Source organism: Emydura macquarii, unplaced genomic scaffold (genome assembly GCF_026122565.2).
Source record: "Emydura macquarii macquarii isolate MOO-44397 ecotype Brisbane River unplaced genomic scaffold, CSIRO-AGI_Emac_v2 contig_1551, whole genome shotgun sequence".
Taxonomy (NCBI): domain Eukaryota; kingdom Metazoa; phylum Chordata; order Testudines; family Chelidae; genus Emydura; species Emydura macquarii.
The window spans coordinates 25,890,112-25,905,943 of record NW_027131688.1 but is presented as its reverse complement, the minus strand read 5'-3'; the positions used below and the strand labels follow the sequence as shown (position 1 = coordinate 25,905,943).

General features: G+C 42.1%; 1 protein-coding gene across 1 annotated transcript in view; it reads left to right on the top strand.

Moving 5' to 3' along the window:
* AK7 (adenylate kinase 7) overlaps nucleotides 1–15,832 on the top strand; it is a 61,313-nt gene that overhangs the window by 14,913 nt on the left and 30,568 nt on the right. Inside the window, exons 9-11 of the mRNA XM_067555172.1 lie at nucleotides 802–879; nucleotides 2,048–2,197; nucleotides 12,357–12,485. Coding sequence (XP_067411273.1) covers nucleotides 802–879; nucleotides 2,048–2,197; nucleotides 12,357–12,485 — 357 coding nt within the window. The remainder of the gene's footprint in view (nucleotides 1–801; nucleotides 880–2,047; nucleotides 2,198–12,356; nucleotides 12,486–15,832) is intronic.

The following is a 15,832-nucleotide window of genomic DNA, read 5'->3' as shown; positions in this document are numbered from 1 at the left end:
TGCCAAATGTGGGTCCAGTCCTGCAGTCCATACTCAGGCAAAATGTATTAATTTCAAAAAGGGTTTTGTCTGTGATAAAGGGCCGCTGGATTAGACCTCATGTTTTCATCCAGTTCATATATACTATAATTAGACAGTCAGTGTCTTTTTGAAATTCTTTTTTCCTTTGCATTGTAGGAAGATAGCTTGTTTTATCAAGTGCCCTCGAAGCTAGGATGACCAGATGTCCCGATTTTAGAGGGACAGTCCCAATATTCGGGCTTTGTCTTATATAGGCGCCTGTTACCCTCCATCTCTTGTCCCAATTTTTCACATTTGCTATCTGGTCACCTTACTTGAAGCAGAATCCAGCAAAGAAACCTGGAAGCTGCTATGAAGTAGCATTCTGGTGATTTTAACTCTCTATTATTTAAATGCGCTTTAGAAGCAATTGGCCATTTATTTGCCTACTAACATTGAAAACTGAACATACTGGCACGGAAATTCTCAGACTGTAATCCGTGGACTGCAGAGCCTTTGTTGGTAATCTGCAGAATAAAATATTTCGAGAACCATGTAGTGGGAGAGATGATCCATGATTGGTTCATGATTGGCTGTTGGCTTTATGATGTGGTCCATAAAATAGAAAACTTGCAACACCTCTTTTTAAAAAAGGATCTGATATACAGCCCAGCAGAGGTACTGTACCATGTCTCTAAACTTAAACTAGTATACACATGTTCTTCAGATGACTATGCATGTCAAAAGTATGGATTAGATGAGTACCCACTTTAATATGTGTACAATATTGTTTTCTGACAGTGCATCAGCAAAAATGTTGGACCAGGAAAAATCCAAAAGGTTCCAAGAGAAAATGCTTTCTTAAACAAAGACTTAACAGTTAGTATTTTGTTTCCTTTTTCTAATATCTTCTTTAAAGAACGGATATGAGATGAAAATATAAATACTAGGCAATGTATTCTTTTCTTATAATTGACATCAGCACAAAGATATGATGCAAAAATATATAAAGAAAAGTGTATAAATAAAGTAAATGAAGAAGCAGGTTATAAACTTCATAACAGAGAAAAGAGTTAAGAGTTTTCGCTGCACTTTTTGTATGGAGAGCATGATCCTGAGGCTCTCCAGTGACATACTGGAGTTTATGTGAGTTGAGGATGCTGAGCACTTCACAGGAGGTCCACACAGAATTGAGCTTTTGTAGAGGAAATAAGATGTAAATAGTGAGCTACAAAAATTATTCTGATTATGCAGTAAGACGTGACGGATGTGAATTGTTTTGTATTCTTGCAAGTAACTTGGAGTAAACTAGGTGAGAATTGTCACCTAGAATGTGTCCTTTTAATAGCTCAAAGCAAGGGTAACTGGTGAATATGCTCTGTGTTATCTGAATCCCTTCTAGCCTTAAAATCTATGAATAAGGATAGATTCAGGAGTTAAGAAAGATGGATTAACAACTGCAGCTTCATTGGTTACAGTAACAAAATGCCCATAGACTGTAGTCTTTACAGCATGGAGTTGGGACTCTGAGAGAGACTGTGAAGATAAAAATCATACCTTACATAATTGGTTCCTTAACTCTTTGTCATTAATAACAAGATAGATTATTAAAACTAAAATAAATTTTAAAATTGAATTATGGTCTTTAGGCCTGAATCAAAGCCCATTGACGTCAAAGGGAGTCTTTCCATTGACTTCAATGCACTTTTGATTAGGACTCTTTGTTTACTTTTTATTCTTCACTCTGCTTAGAAAATGAAAGTTCCACTCTCTGGTTTCCATGTATGAGCATAAGCCAGTGGTATAGTGGCTGGATTTCCAGTATTTCATGGGAATATTTAAATTAAAAATAAAACCTGTTTTTATTTAAATTGTTAAATAATCTTGAAAATATTTATATTAATTTTTGGTTTTGTAAAGCAGCAACCTGACTCCCTCCAAAAAAATTTTAAACAAGACCTACATCTTGGGGTTTAGCTACTTGGCAGTGACCCTTTAATATCAAACGGAATTCTCTGTTCAGTTAAATGTATTTTTGCTCCTTTAGCAAACACATTTGGATATGTTACTTGTGAACCTGCGAATGGAGGCTATATTCTTGAAAGAGAACTTCAACATTAAGTGGATTGCTCAGACAGGACTGATGGAGAATATTGGGCAAGTCCTCAAAGAATACAAGCAAAGTCGAGGATTACTGGTAATCATTTTCTGTATGCTGTTTTGAAGTGCTCTCATATTTTTCAAAAAGGAGTATATATAAATATACATGAAGTGACAATATTCAGAATACTGGTAAGAGATGCAAAATAAACTGACAAATACAATACACTGGGAACCAAAACGAACAGGGACTGAAGAACTAAAGAGAAGAAATGCTTTTCCTCTAGTTCCTAGAACTGAAATCCTGCAGGTGAAAGAATATTCTCAGCAGAGCGCTGTGGCTCTGGAATTAGCTCTCTTGCAATATACCACAATGTGGTGGCTTTGTATGAAATAAGAAAAATGTTTATTTGGGTGTTTTGATTTTAGGTTTAGCCTACACTAGAAAGACTTTGCTATTATGGCTGCACTGGTACAGCTGTATCAGCAGAGACCCCTAATGGAGATGCAGTTTATACAAGCATAAAGAGATTTTTCATCAGTATAGGTAAATCATCTCCCCACATAACATACGCTACATTGACTAAAGGACTTTTTTGCCAGTATAGCTGCATCTACAAGTTGTTGGTTTTTTTGCCAGCATAACTATGTCAGTCAAGGGTGTGGATTTTCTCACATCCCTGACCGACACCACTGTGTCATCAAAACCTAGTAGTGTAGACCTGGCCTTAGGATCAGTAGGTGAGAGAGTATTTTATGTCCTTAGTGTGCTCTGGTTACAAATAAATCAGGAGGCTCAGTTACAACATAGTTTTTCACTCACCCAGTTCCAGTTTGTAATATGGGCAGGACCTTAACACTGTTTCCTAAGTGGGCTAAATATTTGGCTATATTCAAATGAGCAGGAGTATAGTTACTAATTGTGCAAGAAGGTTTTTGTGCCCTTGCAGTTATTGTTTTGTTTTTAATTTTGTAAAGATGCCCGGCTATGACTATGATTGTTGTTATATGATTGTCTAAGGAGTAATCCTGCCCAAGACTTCACGGATGCAGAAGATCCAGAACAAAGCAAAACTCTTGTGGTTCATTGAAAGTCCCAGCACCCTTGCACAGAAAGGGGTTCTCAGGGCTAGGCTGGGCTGCTAGATCTGTGACCACATGGATATACCACTTCAAAAAAAGAACACTCAAGTAAATTCAAGAAATACTGAAATAAACATACAATTTAGTGATGGGAAAGGGATGATGTTAAAGCTTTTATTATTAGTGGCCCAATGTATGACCAGCCTGATCAACTGTATATTGACAGGCAAAAGAGTCTTATATTTGTATATAGTTTTAGGCCCCCATCTTGCTTCAGGAACTGCTAGTGCAGATCCCTCCAATGTCCAGAGTCTTACTGAAGTTAGTGGCATTGCATGTAGGCACATCTTCTTCTTTCATATGGCTGGTATAGAGCAGCAGCTACAATTTCACCTGAAGTTGATCAAACCAAATGGCTACATGAAGAGTGGCAGCATTTATTGTAGTGATGCCTCCTTTCATATTTATAAATTGGGCAATAGGTGGTAATAAGTCTGATGGTCTGTCAGGGGAGGCACATGTGTCTGCACTAGAAGATCCTGATGCAGATGAGTTTTGGACATACTACTATGAATTATATTATAAAGTGGTATTTTAGCAAGTATAAACTTAGCCCTGAATCCTGATGCCAATGCATAGCTCAAATGGCTTGGCAGTATGCTGTGGATTTCTGTGAAACTGACAGGCAGGAATCATTCATGGACCTGCAGGTCTGGCTTTACAGCTGAAATAACCACTGTGGTTTTTGTACCATACTTCATGTAGGAAGGTGTGAGAACAGTGGATCCACCTAGTAGTATGTCCACTACTCCACTCCAAATCTCCACTGCATCTTGAGCCTTAGGAAGCCAGTTTTTGTTCTGTTCAGGGAATAGACTCTTCAAATCCTGCTTCCCTTTGCACAACACAGCCATACTGATTCCACTGCAAGGGATTTTCCAAGTTTGTGGAAAGATGCAAGAATTGTCCCTCAGGGTCAAATTCTGTTATTAAGTTATTGAGTGAGCCAAGGTCAATGGGTGATTGGAAAATTTCTTACCAATAATTGCCTTTCTGATAGCAGGATCTTCCACAATTCTTGTTGTTTGGGCTGCTCTCCTCTCTTTGCAGCTCAAGGAGGCAGATCAGTTTTCAAGTCACATGGTCTGGCCATACCCCTCAGCTCCTGTTTGCTTTCAGATGAGTTATTCCCAAGCTGTTAAATTTCCATATCATTATTAACAAATATTCCAGAGACAATGAAATAACTGTGTATGTTATACCAAAGAAGATGATCATATGGTAATGATTCCAGTTAATATCTAACTCTTTACCATGGGCCATCCAGGATGGGTAAAATTGTGGGAAACACTGCTAGCAGAAAGGAAATTATCAGTACGAAATTTTCCATTCTGCACCCAGCATTTCCCACAATTCTTGATATCTGGGAAGTAGCAAGCAGTGAACAGATGTAGGGAGGGTTATAGTAAAGGTCAGAAAAAAGAAAAATGGTTACTCCCCATCTATACTATTTACTCAAAGGGGAAAATAATTTCCAGACATTTCCAGACCGCTTACAGCATCTTCCTGACAAAAGATGCCTCTGCAAAGGACAGGAATTTGACCTTGTCATGCTTGATAAAGGTGGTAGCATTTGACCAGGTGGCCGCCTTACAAATTTCCACTGCAATGCATTAGTTCCTTCTGCCCAAAGGTCTCCAGAGATTGTGTGGCGTGTACCCTGACCCCTTCTGGAAATGGGAATCTCCGTACGCTTCCACAATGCATAGTCTAATCCACCTAGCAATAGAGGACTTGAAAACACTACGTCCTTGGCATTTTGGATGAAAGGATACAAACAGGGTGCCTGATTTCCTTGTGGATTCTGTAAATTTGAGATAAATTTTCAGAGCCCTTCTGACATCTAAAGTGTGCCACACCTCTCCTCAATGGGATGATGTGGCCTTGGACAGAAGTGAGAAAAGAAGAGTTCACCTTTAGGATAAATCAGTGGTTCTCAACCTTTTTTTCCCCGAGTACTACTCGGGAAAAACAGGGGGGGGACTTGCGGTGGGGTTTCGTGGCAGGGAGGGGCTGGCGGCGGCGGGTTACATGGGGGAAACAATGCTCTCCGCCGAAACCCTTCCGCTGACACAGTTTCACAGGGGAGGGTGGGAGGGCACTTCCGGCGGCAGATTCGGCGGCGCGGAACGGCTCGCGTACCACCCAGCCTTCTCGTAAGTACCACCGGTGGTACGCGTACCACCGGTTGAGAACCGCTGGGATAAATGATTCTGGAATTCTGAGCACCACTTCATCCTCATGAAACACAGAGTAAGGTTCCTGCATTGAGAGCATCACCAGCTGCAGCATTCACCTGGTGGATGTGATGGCTATCAAAAAGCAAGTTTTGATGGACAAATAAAACTCTGACACTGACGTCAGTGGTTCAAAGGGATAGTTTGTGGGGGCTATCAGTGCAAATGGCAGTCCAACTTGGGAAAAGAGATCAATTGCCAGTTTGGCTAACTGACCTGCCCTAAGGAATCTGGTTACCTCGAATTCTCTGCTAGAGAACCCATGGATCCTGCAAATATCATGTTACTAAGGGCAGACATCTGAAACGCAATGGTACTGGGATGGAGACCTTTGTCAAAACCTTCTTTGAGAAAAAACAAGATAGCCAGAATTCCTGGATTTCTTGGATTTACTTTGTGTTCCTGGCACCACCTGCAAAACTTGATCCAGACAGAGGAGAATGCTTTCAAGGTCAATACTCTTCTACAAGAAAGAAGTGTTTTGATGACTTTAGAGGACAGACTCAGTTATACTAACATTTCCCTTTCAATAGCCAGGCTGTTAGATGCAGTTGGTGTGGGTCCAGATGAAGCAAAGGACTTATAAGAGGATGTGCTGTCTCTTTGGGAGCTGTAGTGCCAATTTTAGCTCTTTTAGGTGCAAGAACCAGGGTCTCCTCAGCCAATGTGGGGTTACCAATATTACAGTAGCCTGTGTAGTAAGAAACAGGCTAAGGCATAAGGCCTAAGTGGAAAAACCAAAGTGAACAGGAGTATAAGTGGAAAAAAACAAGTTAGCAAAAACCAACCTGTGAACTTACGACCTAACTGAAACTGGCACAGAAAAAGCCTACACCGGTAAAAACACTGACAACAGCCTGTTCTCGTTTTCTTTTCTGGACCAACTTTTCTAATAATGGGAAGGGTGGAAATGCGTAGAGGAAGCTCTGCGACCTTCTTTGTGATAGGGTATCTCTTCCCCATGGAAGTACTCCCCTGGTGAAGTACTTGGGTTTCTTTGTATTTATGTAGTTTGTGAATAGGTCAGTTGAAGGCAGGCCTTAATGATTTGACTATTAACATCAAATCAACTCTTGATTCAGGCACCACTTAGAGTTATTCATCTTGCATCTGTTGGAACCAGTCTGCCTTCTGATTCAGGCTTCCCATTATGTGAACTGCCTTGAGGGAGAGAATGTTCCATCCACTACATGATTTCCATTACTTAGCATGTAGCACTGGGCTTCTTCTTCCTTGTCGCCTGTATACATATGTCACTGTGGTCATGTTGTCTGACTGAATTAGGACATGGTTACGCTCTAGGCTGGACTGGAACCTATGTAGTGCCAACTTGACTGCTTTTAGTTCTAGGAGATTTATGCTGTGGGTCCTTTCCTCCAAGTTCCAGATGCATTGAGCTGTTTGGGAGGTGTGCTCCAGGGTGGTGATGGTTGTGAGGATCAGGGGATCTGGAAGGCATATGGGCATGCCCTTGCAGACATTACCCTGGGCTGACTACTATTTTAGGAAGTTGATCACCTGCACTTCACTTGATCTTTCATGCACTATGCGTGGTGGTCCCATACCTTTAAGATGAAGCCTTGAATTTGCCTAATGTGTAATTGCATGCCTGGAGTGAGCCCTATGCACGCGTCTAAGAGGCCTAACAGTTAAGGCTCAATGCAATAATGGGCCGCTTGGGCAGTTCCAACACAATGCAAGGAGATCTTGAATCTTCTGAAACCTTTCTAGAGCTGGATATGTTCTTGCTATCAAGGTATCTGTGTCCACTCCCAGGTGACTTATTTGTGTGGACAGAATGAAGGAGCTTTTCTTGATGTTGGTAATAAAGCAATGTGCCTGCAGGGAATTCAAGGAGATGTAGCTCTGTACACTGTTGCTGCGGATGGAGCTCTGATTAAGATGTCATCCAGGAAGGGGTACAAGTGGATTCCCTGGGACCTGAGTCTGGCTTTGATTAACATCAACTTCTTTGTAAAGACCCAGGGAGCTGAGGACAAGCTGAATGAGAGTGTCTGATATTGATAATGCTTCCTGCTGTAGGCAATCCTTAGGAATCTGTGATGGCGTGGTCTGATCAGAATGTGCAAATATGCATCCATCAGATCCACTGAAGTCAGAAAATACCCCTGGGACAGGGATGACACATCATAGAGGCTAGTTTCTCTATCCAGAACTTCATTTTCTTCACCACTTGTAGAACCTTTTGAGATCTAGAATGGTTCAAATTCCCCCTGTACACTTCTGAAATGATAAAGAAGATGGAGTATAACCCTGAGAATCTTTTTCTGAGGGAATGCTCTCTAATACTCCCATATCCAGGAGGTGAGAAATATTGTTCTGAATTAGAATGTGCTCATTCAAGATGGTGGACTGGATGAAAAATGGATGGAGTGGAGCGCATAATTCAAGAGAGTAACCCTGATTCACTATCTCCCTGACCCACTGGTCTGTGGTCGAAGCAACTCTTTCCTCCAGGAAATGGGAAATCCTGCACCAAAGCTTCAGCTCTTGGTGAAGACCTATGTGGTCTTTGTCACAAGGAGCCTTTGGGAGCATCAGGGTTCCAATGGGGCTTTTCTCCTGAGCCACGGTTCCACAGATTTCCTCTGGTGAACCTGCTCTTTTCACTGGTTTTTCTGTGAGGATGAAGGCCGAAAGGAACATCTTTGTCTGAAGGCTGGTCTGTACTTTCTCTTAAAGGCATGGTGTCACATTGGAAAGGATTGTTTAGCTGACGTTCCCAGCGCCCCAACTCCCAGGACTATTTGTATAGCTCTCTTATCTCTCTTCCCCAATTATCTCTTTCAGACAACCACATTTCCTTCCCAAATGCCTAAACCCTTCCAAGATCTGTAGTGTTCTTAGAGTCTGTGCAAAACTCCTTTTAACTTCACATTCCTTTTCCTTAAATCACTCAGCTTCATTTTTTTCATTGTGAAATAAGACATTTCCCCTGGCCTCACTAGCTACTAAATTTTGGGGTTGTAAACCTTTTACCTTTTTGTCCAAAGTGACACAGTTTTCAGCCACGGTATTTGGCAACTTTAAGCTTATCCCTGTGCCTTTTATACTCATTTTTCAACTTAACACATCTTCTAGCTGTGTCTGCAAAGCTGTACTCAACATATAGTCCTTTAAGGACAGCTGCTTTTTGTTGTCTCAGGCTGTCAATAACCACGCAGATGGAATCCACTACCACTCTAGGGTAAGGATACTGTTACTGGGGAGGAGGATCTTGTCCCTCAACCTAGAGACACATATCCTTCCTCCCACACTCAAAACTACAATCTTCAAGCAAAAACTTCAGGAAGTGGCATGCACAGTTCCAGAAGCTCAGCATTTGTCATATGCTTCCTCCAATCTAAGGAAATAATGCCCCTACCTGTAAACACTGCATGAGCTATTGGTATGGACATGTTCTCATTAACCTGTGAGGTATTCCACAGCAAAAGATTAGCCAAATCCACCATGCAACCCCCTGCTTTTATCCCATCTGTTCCTAAAATGTTCCCAAATCCTCAAACGAGGGGCTCCTTGCCCTGTTACTGTAGTCATGGCAATACACTGTTGTATGACATCCCTCACCTGAATTCTAGATGTTAAAAAAACAGATGCCCCACTATCGAGAAAAGCTTGCTTCCAAATGCCACCTATAACTGATAACACGGTGGAGTGTCCACTCATCCAATGTAATATGGGTAAGAATCCTGGACTAGGGGGAAGAGGTTCAGTATCCCTACTGGGGAGGGGTAGATGAAGTGGTTCCAGCCAGTGGACCGCTTCCCATCCCTGAGTTCAGCTCCGGAAGCCTCTGTACTTCCTCTACCCATTCCTGATTACACTACTGTACCTCATAAAAGGAGATCCATGGGCACCTCCTTTACCTCAGCCACACCATCTCCAATACCCAGGGATTCCTCTACTACCCTCAGAATTGGGTTCCTGGACACTTTCAACCCTGAATACTAAGCCCAGTGGTTCCCAACCTGTGGCCCGTGGGGCCTTTCAAAGTGGCCTGTGGCATCCCTCCCACTGGGTGCAGAAGGGAGCCACTGCCTTGGGATCCAGATGGAACACACAGGGCTACAGGACACGTGGTTTCCCTGCTGCAGCCAAGGGGACAGGAGAGCCTCTTCCCTGAGCTCCTTCCCTCTGGCTGCAGGCAGGGTAGGGGGACTGCTGACGGAGACTGGTGGCCCTTTAAGGTAGTAAAAATTATATCTGTGGCCCTCGAGCCAAAAAGGTTGGGAACCACTGCTTTAGCCTCATCCACTGGATCTTTATTCTTCTCTCCCGGCCATAGTAAAAAGCACATCCTGCTTTTTCAATTGAAGTCTGAACATTAGTACGACCTCATCAAACACCATTTTAACTGCCTTTCTCAACTCGGGAAGTAGCCTATCTATAACAAGTTCTGAGTAGTCTGGATCATCACGAGCTGGATTATTTGTGACCAAAGAACAAGCAAAACAATGATCCCTCTCATATTCTGCAGGTAGCTGCCTAGGTTTCTGTTTAACAGCACCTACAATGGTGATTTCTGCATCAGACTCAAATAAGTCTTGGATAATCTCTGAATGCAGGAACTGCCACTGTTCCTGACATTCATAGCCCTGTTGAATATGAAGCCAAACCCCAGAGCCAACTTTCTTCGGCACAATTCTCTCCCAAGCCCCTCAAATCAGATCACAAAATTCAACCTGCTCCTGAATTTTCATAAGTCACTTAACACTTCCTCTATGCCCCTACTTCTGGGACAAGGACCTATTTCTTTCATTATAGGTATCTCCTCTGGTGAAAGGTTTTTAACCTTCACCTCTGTACATGTACAACCCTGATAGTTTTGGACTGTGGACATGATTATAGGTTCCACAGAGACAGGTGCTGTAGGGGCTTTAGAATCCAGATTGCTAAACGAAGGAAAAAGACAATACATCGCTCTTCACATTAATGCTTTTTTCCTTCCAAAGCTTCACTGTCTGATTAAAAGTGCCAGTAAGTTCTGTATTCTCCAATTGCATTGCTTCTAGCTGTGCTTGCAGAATGACATTCTGCTTCTTGAGAGACTCACATGCCTGAGCTTTCTCAATCAAAGCCTCAGAACTTGTAATACTGTACACTGTGCCCATCGCTCAGTGACCTTGTCTTTCAGTTCTTGTATCTCATCTCATCTTGTTTTATATTTTCTGCATTCCAGTTTCAGTTATTTGTCATGTTTCACAAAAGTTCTGGCTGTCATCAAACCTTGAACAATTATGGCTTTTACTTTTTTCTTAGGAACCTTTTTGTTGCCAAAAAGTTGCTTTCTAGAAGTTTAGTGACAACTTTAAGCAGATTTTGGCTTGTGAGGATGTTTACCTCTTTAAGAGGTCCCCCTCCATGGCCAGCCAGATATTTATCTATATATCCCATAGCAACTCCACTGTCCCTTAAAAACACCTGGAATATTGGCTGTTAGCCCAATCTGCAAACTACCTGGCCTGCCAGAATGTTGGATTGAGATTCATTTACTTATCAGAGGGGTCTAACAAATCTTTATGAAGGCAAAACACTCAGCAAGTAGTGATCAATTACAAGTGGGAAGCTCATCAGGACAATCTCAGCACAGTTGCCTGCAGCACTGGACAATACAGCTTCAACCTCCCTTTGTTACACAGACTTGTTTATAAATTTTTGTTATCTTTTCTTATACATATGTATTAGTCTTTCATTTCCATGTTCACTCTCCTTTCTTGACAGTATAGGTTTAGTGTTAGTTCAAACCACTTTATTCTAGCTTTGTGGCTACTTTATCTTTTATTTTCCTTACAAACATGGTTACTCTGTAATTTCTTACACTTCCACTGTTCTACTTACAGTGTTAAAAGTTATCTGAATAAACTCTTAAAATTCACAGCAGGCTTCTACCAGATCTAAATATGCCTTTACTTCCAACATTTATGATCTCCTTTTCTTTTTCCTGGGTGCTCAGGATCCATTTTAGAACTTGAGGGTGAAGATTTGTGACTCTAAATCTGCTCTCTCTTTTCTCCAGGGGCCTACTGAGTTTACCTCCTGAGTTGGTTGACTAGGCTGTCCTCATCCGTGGAGCCTCTCCCTGTCTGCCAATAGATTCTGGTCCATTCTTGCCATGTCGGAGTTACAGCTGCTGTGGTGGCTAGGGGATCCCGCATGCCTGCTGACTCATAGCCCTGGGACCTAACAGAATTAGGGACAGAAGGCTGGGTGCAGGCTGGGCACAAATCATCATCTGCCAAGTCTGGGAAGGCAGTCTCACAGATGGAGCACATTTTGGATTTAATTTTATGCTTTTTAGGCTGCCTTGCCATATCTGGAAGGCACAGAGGAGCCAGCAGGGAGACACTGCAGCTGATGCGCTAGGGGGTGCCAACACCTGGCTAAAAAACTGGCCTAGGGGAGAAGAGAGGCTGAGACGGCGATCACGGCTCACTGCTGCCCCAAATTTTGACCAAAAAAACACCAAAAAACAACCCTTTGGCAGATGTGAATGCAGGAGCTGTAAATAATGTTGTCCACATGTCACAGAGGCAGGTGCTGAGGGAGCATGGCCAGTCCATGTGGCTCCAAAACTCTGATCTGTCTCTGTGAGTTGCAGAAAGAGGAGAGCAGCCCAGATGTCAAGAATTGTAGGAGACACTGAGCTGTAGAAATAGGAGGACATCCAGGAGCAGAATTTATACACTGAAAGTTCGTCTAAAACAGATAACCAATTTTATGTTAATTTATTTGTCCTCATATTTTCTATTGGTCCTAGGGAAAAGACCAGTCAGTTAAAACAAAAAATCACACTCATTGCTTAATTCCCCTTCCCCCTTTTTTTTTGGTGATACAAAAATCTTCATTTTCTTTCAGCCAGTGAAAATTTGTGTTCTTGGTCCTCCTGCAGTTGGAAAATCTACCATTGCTGAAGAACTCTGCAAACACTACAAGCTACATCACATTAAAATAAAGGATGTAATTTCTGAAGCAATAGAAAATTTGGTATGTGGATAACGCTCTTTAGGATTATTATTTAGTTTTCATAGTTTTAAAATGTAAAATATTTGAAATCTTTTAAGAATTAGTTAGAAAACTGCAATTTAGAAGTTGAAGAATGACCATAGGAAATAACCTTGTTTTAGTAGAATGCAATGAGGAATTTAAAATATCCTAACTCCATTGTAGATGTCCAACTGTGGCTGTTGAAACTAACCTCTGCCTTTTCCATTTTACAGTATCTGAAAAAGCCATAACATATTTTATTTAACCAAGGCTGTAAAGGCATGATCTTGTGATATGCTGAGTACTGAACACTCCTCATTTTAATTGATGTAATTAGTGAAGATTGCTCCTCAGCACCTCACAGGATAGGGTCTAAAATGAGCTGCATATCTATATAGTAAAATTTCAGGATTATCACTCTGTGTCTCTTATGTTTTTATGTGTGTCGCTCTGAAACCTAGAATGTCTGAATCAATGTGAAGTATGGAAAAAGCTACATGCGCAGTTGAGAGCTCTTTTTGTTTAGAATATCACCAGGTTCAATCATCACTAGGATTCACAGTCTGCTGTCATCCAATTTTTAAATTCTCAGCTATTTTGACTTTATGAATTACAGCCGTATGGTGTATACCTACAATAAGGCATGTATCTATACCAGTGTTTCTCACCCTTTTAAGTAGCAAGTACTCCCTAACTTCTGAAAATTTTAATAAGTAGCCCAACACTCAATTTTCCACGGGATTTTATATTTACAGACTAGTGTGTGCCATATGTTGGAAGAAGGCTTGGGTATAAGGCCGTGATATGACAGATGTCAGATCTAGTGTGGGTAGGGTTGCCATCTTTACACGAGGGGTACACAACTCAAGTATGTACCTGGGCTAGAGGTGATGTTGGCCAAAGCTAGGAATCTTTGAGCAGCAAATTTTTTGCCATAGATTTGAGAGAAGGAAGGGATCAGAGAGGAAAAGAGGGTGAAAGAGAGAGAGAGAGAGAGAGAGGGAAGGAAGACGGGAGGGAAGATTGTGGTTGCTTTTCTTCTAAAAAGGGTATGTCTGCAGGATTACTGTGGTGGCAGTGGGTGAAGGAATTGTTTGGACCTGTAGTTCAGAGATAAAAAGACACAAGGACATAGGCAGACACATGCAGCGACATGATGAGACACACGCACATGCAGGCAGACATGGAGGCGCGCACACACACATAAATAGGCATACAATAATTCAGAATGTAACATTTATTCTTTTTTATTGACTTTTACAACATTTTTTGAAACCAAATAACACATGAATCATAAAAATTATAGAACAGTAAAAACAATATAAATCAAACATTTAATATTAATAAAACATAGGTATCTTTGTGACTGGAACTGATACTCCCCATCTAGAAGTGTTGTACAAATCAGAGACTGGACTTTTTGCTAGTTTTAGCAAAATAACATAAAAATGAGTTCTTGTAAGTGCTGGATTTAGTGAGAAACTTGGGCCTGTTTGGATGACGTAAGCATTCCAAATCTCGGTTTTAAACTAATTATTGCTACTATCAGATCATTTTCTGGGCACAAACGATTTCTTATTTTACTTTTTAGCCCAGTCAAGTGTGAGGAACTGGTCTCATACAAATATGTTGAGGCAAATGGGAGAAGCTCTGTGAGAGCCATGTTCCTCAGCTGTAGGAATTCCCATTTCATTTTCTGGCAAAATGTAGGGATGTCACCCAGTCCCATGTTCTGCATCCTCTGCAACGTACTGTCCGTGCAAAGCTCAAAAAGTTTTTCCTTCATGCTTTCTGGAATGCCTGCTTGTTCAATAGCGCTGTCATTAAATGGATTCAAAATCCACAGTTTCTGTGGATCTTCACGCTCTTCAACATTAGGGAAATAATGTTCAAAGTTTGACTCCAAATTTACCAAGTGTTCTCTAATAATATTTTCTTTCACACTTTAATTCAGAGTCATTTTGTTTTCTTCACAGAACTCTGAGAGCTGTGGAAATGAAACAAAATTTCCACATAAAGCTCAATTTTTCCAGAACTTCAACTTTTCTCTAAAAGCTCTTACTTTGTCATGCAAGATAAATAGATTTGTGTTGTATCCCTGAAGCTGAAGGTTCAAGTAATTGATTTTATCAAAAATGCCACAAAGATAGGCTAATTTGCAAATCCATACTTCATTTTCAAAATGCTGTAAGAATTCAGATCTTATATCTCTGAGAAAGACTAACGTGATATCTCAACTCGAACAGGCAATTCAACAACCTTCCACATGACAACCACTGAATTTCAGTGTGAAGTAGTACAGTAATATGTTGTGATCCCATGTCATGGCATAGTGATCGGAAAAGACGTGAATTCAGAACCCGCACTTTTATGAAGTTTACTGTTTTCACAGCCGTTCCTAGCATGCTGTTTAAATCTTCATTCAGTCGCTTTGCAGCCAATGCCGGTCTATGGGTAATACAATGGTTCCACTTGATTGAAGGATTTATAGCTTTTAAGCGAGTAACAAGACCACCTGGCTGCCAGCCCGGGAGATGGGCGACTGCCACCTGCTCCAAGCTGGAGCAGAGGAGGCTTCTTCACGGGCTGGGACCTGGGGATGTGGGCAGGTAGCTGCTGCCTGTCTTCAAGCCAGGGCACAAGAGGCTGTCTCTCGGCTCAGAGCCAGGGTGTGGGTGGCTGCCATCCAGCTGCGAGCCCAGCTCGCAGGGTGCAGGAGGCTGCTGCTGGGCTCCCAGCTGGGAGCTGGGACCGGGCGGAATGTGGGCGGCTGCCGCCAGGCTCCCCAAAAAGCCAGTGGCTGCCACCCAAGCCGGCGGCTGCCGCCTGGCGTCCCAAAAAGCTGGTGGCTGCCGCCCGGTTTCCCAGGACTGGGGCGGCTGCCGCCTGCCTCCCAGCTAGAAGCTGGGACCTGGTGGGAAGGCCTGCCTCCCTTCACTGGGTTTTTCGCTGTGTACCCCCTGCCTGTGGGTATGTGTTCCACAGGTTGAGAAACGATGATCTATGCCATGCTAAGAGTCCTAGACCACTGTGATATCAGAGGTAACTCAGCCCAATCAACACCCTTACTCTACAGGTAATTTGCGTACAAGAATGTCATTGATTGTCTGAGGGAGGCTGCACAGATGTCAGATTACTTGGCCCAACTACCACAGTTCTTCAAAACCACCCACACAACAACACAACCAGCACACACAATAACCCACCACACATATAGCTCCTCATGCCAGCACAAACCCCTCATCTGCCACCTGCACAAATCAACCCAAATCTCCCAGCACAACTCCCCTTGTACACAACAGAGGCCTCTCCACATCAACACAACCAGCATACACAATAACCCCAAA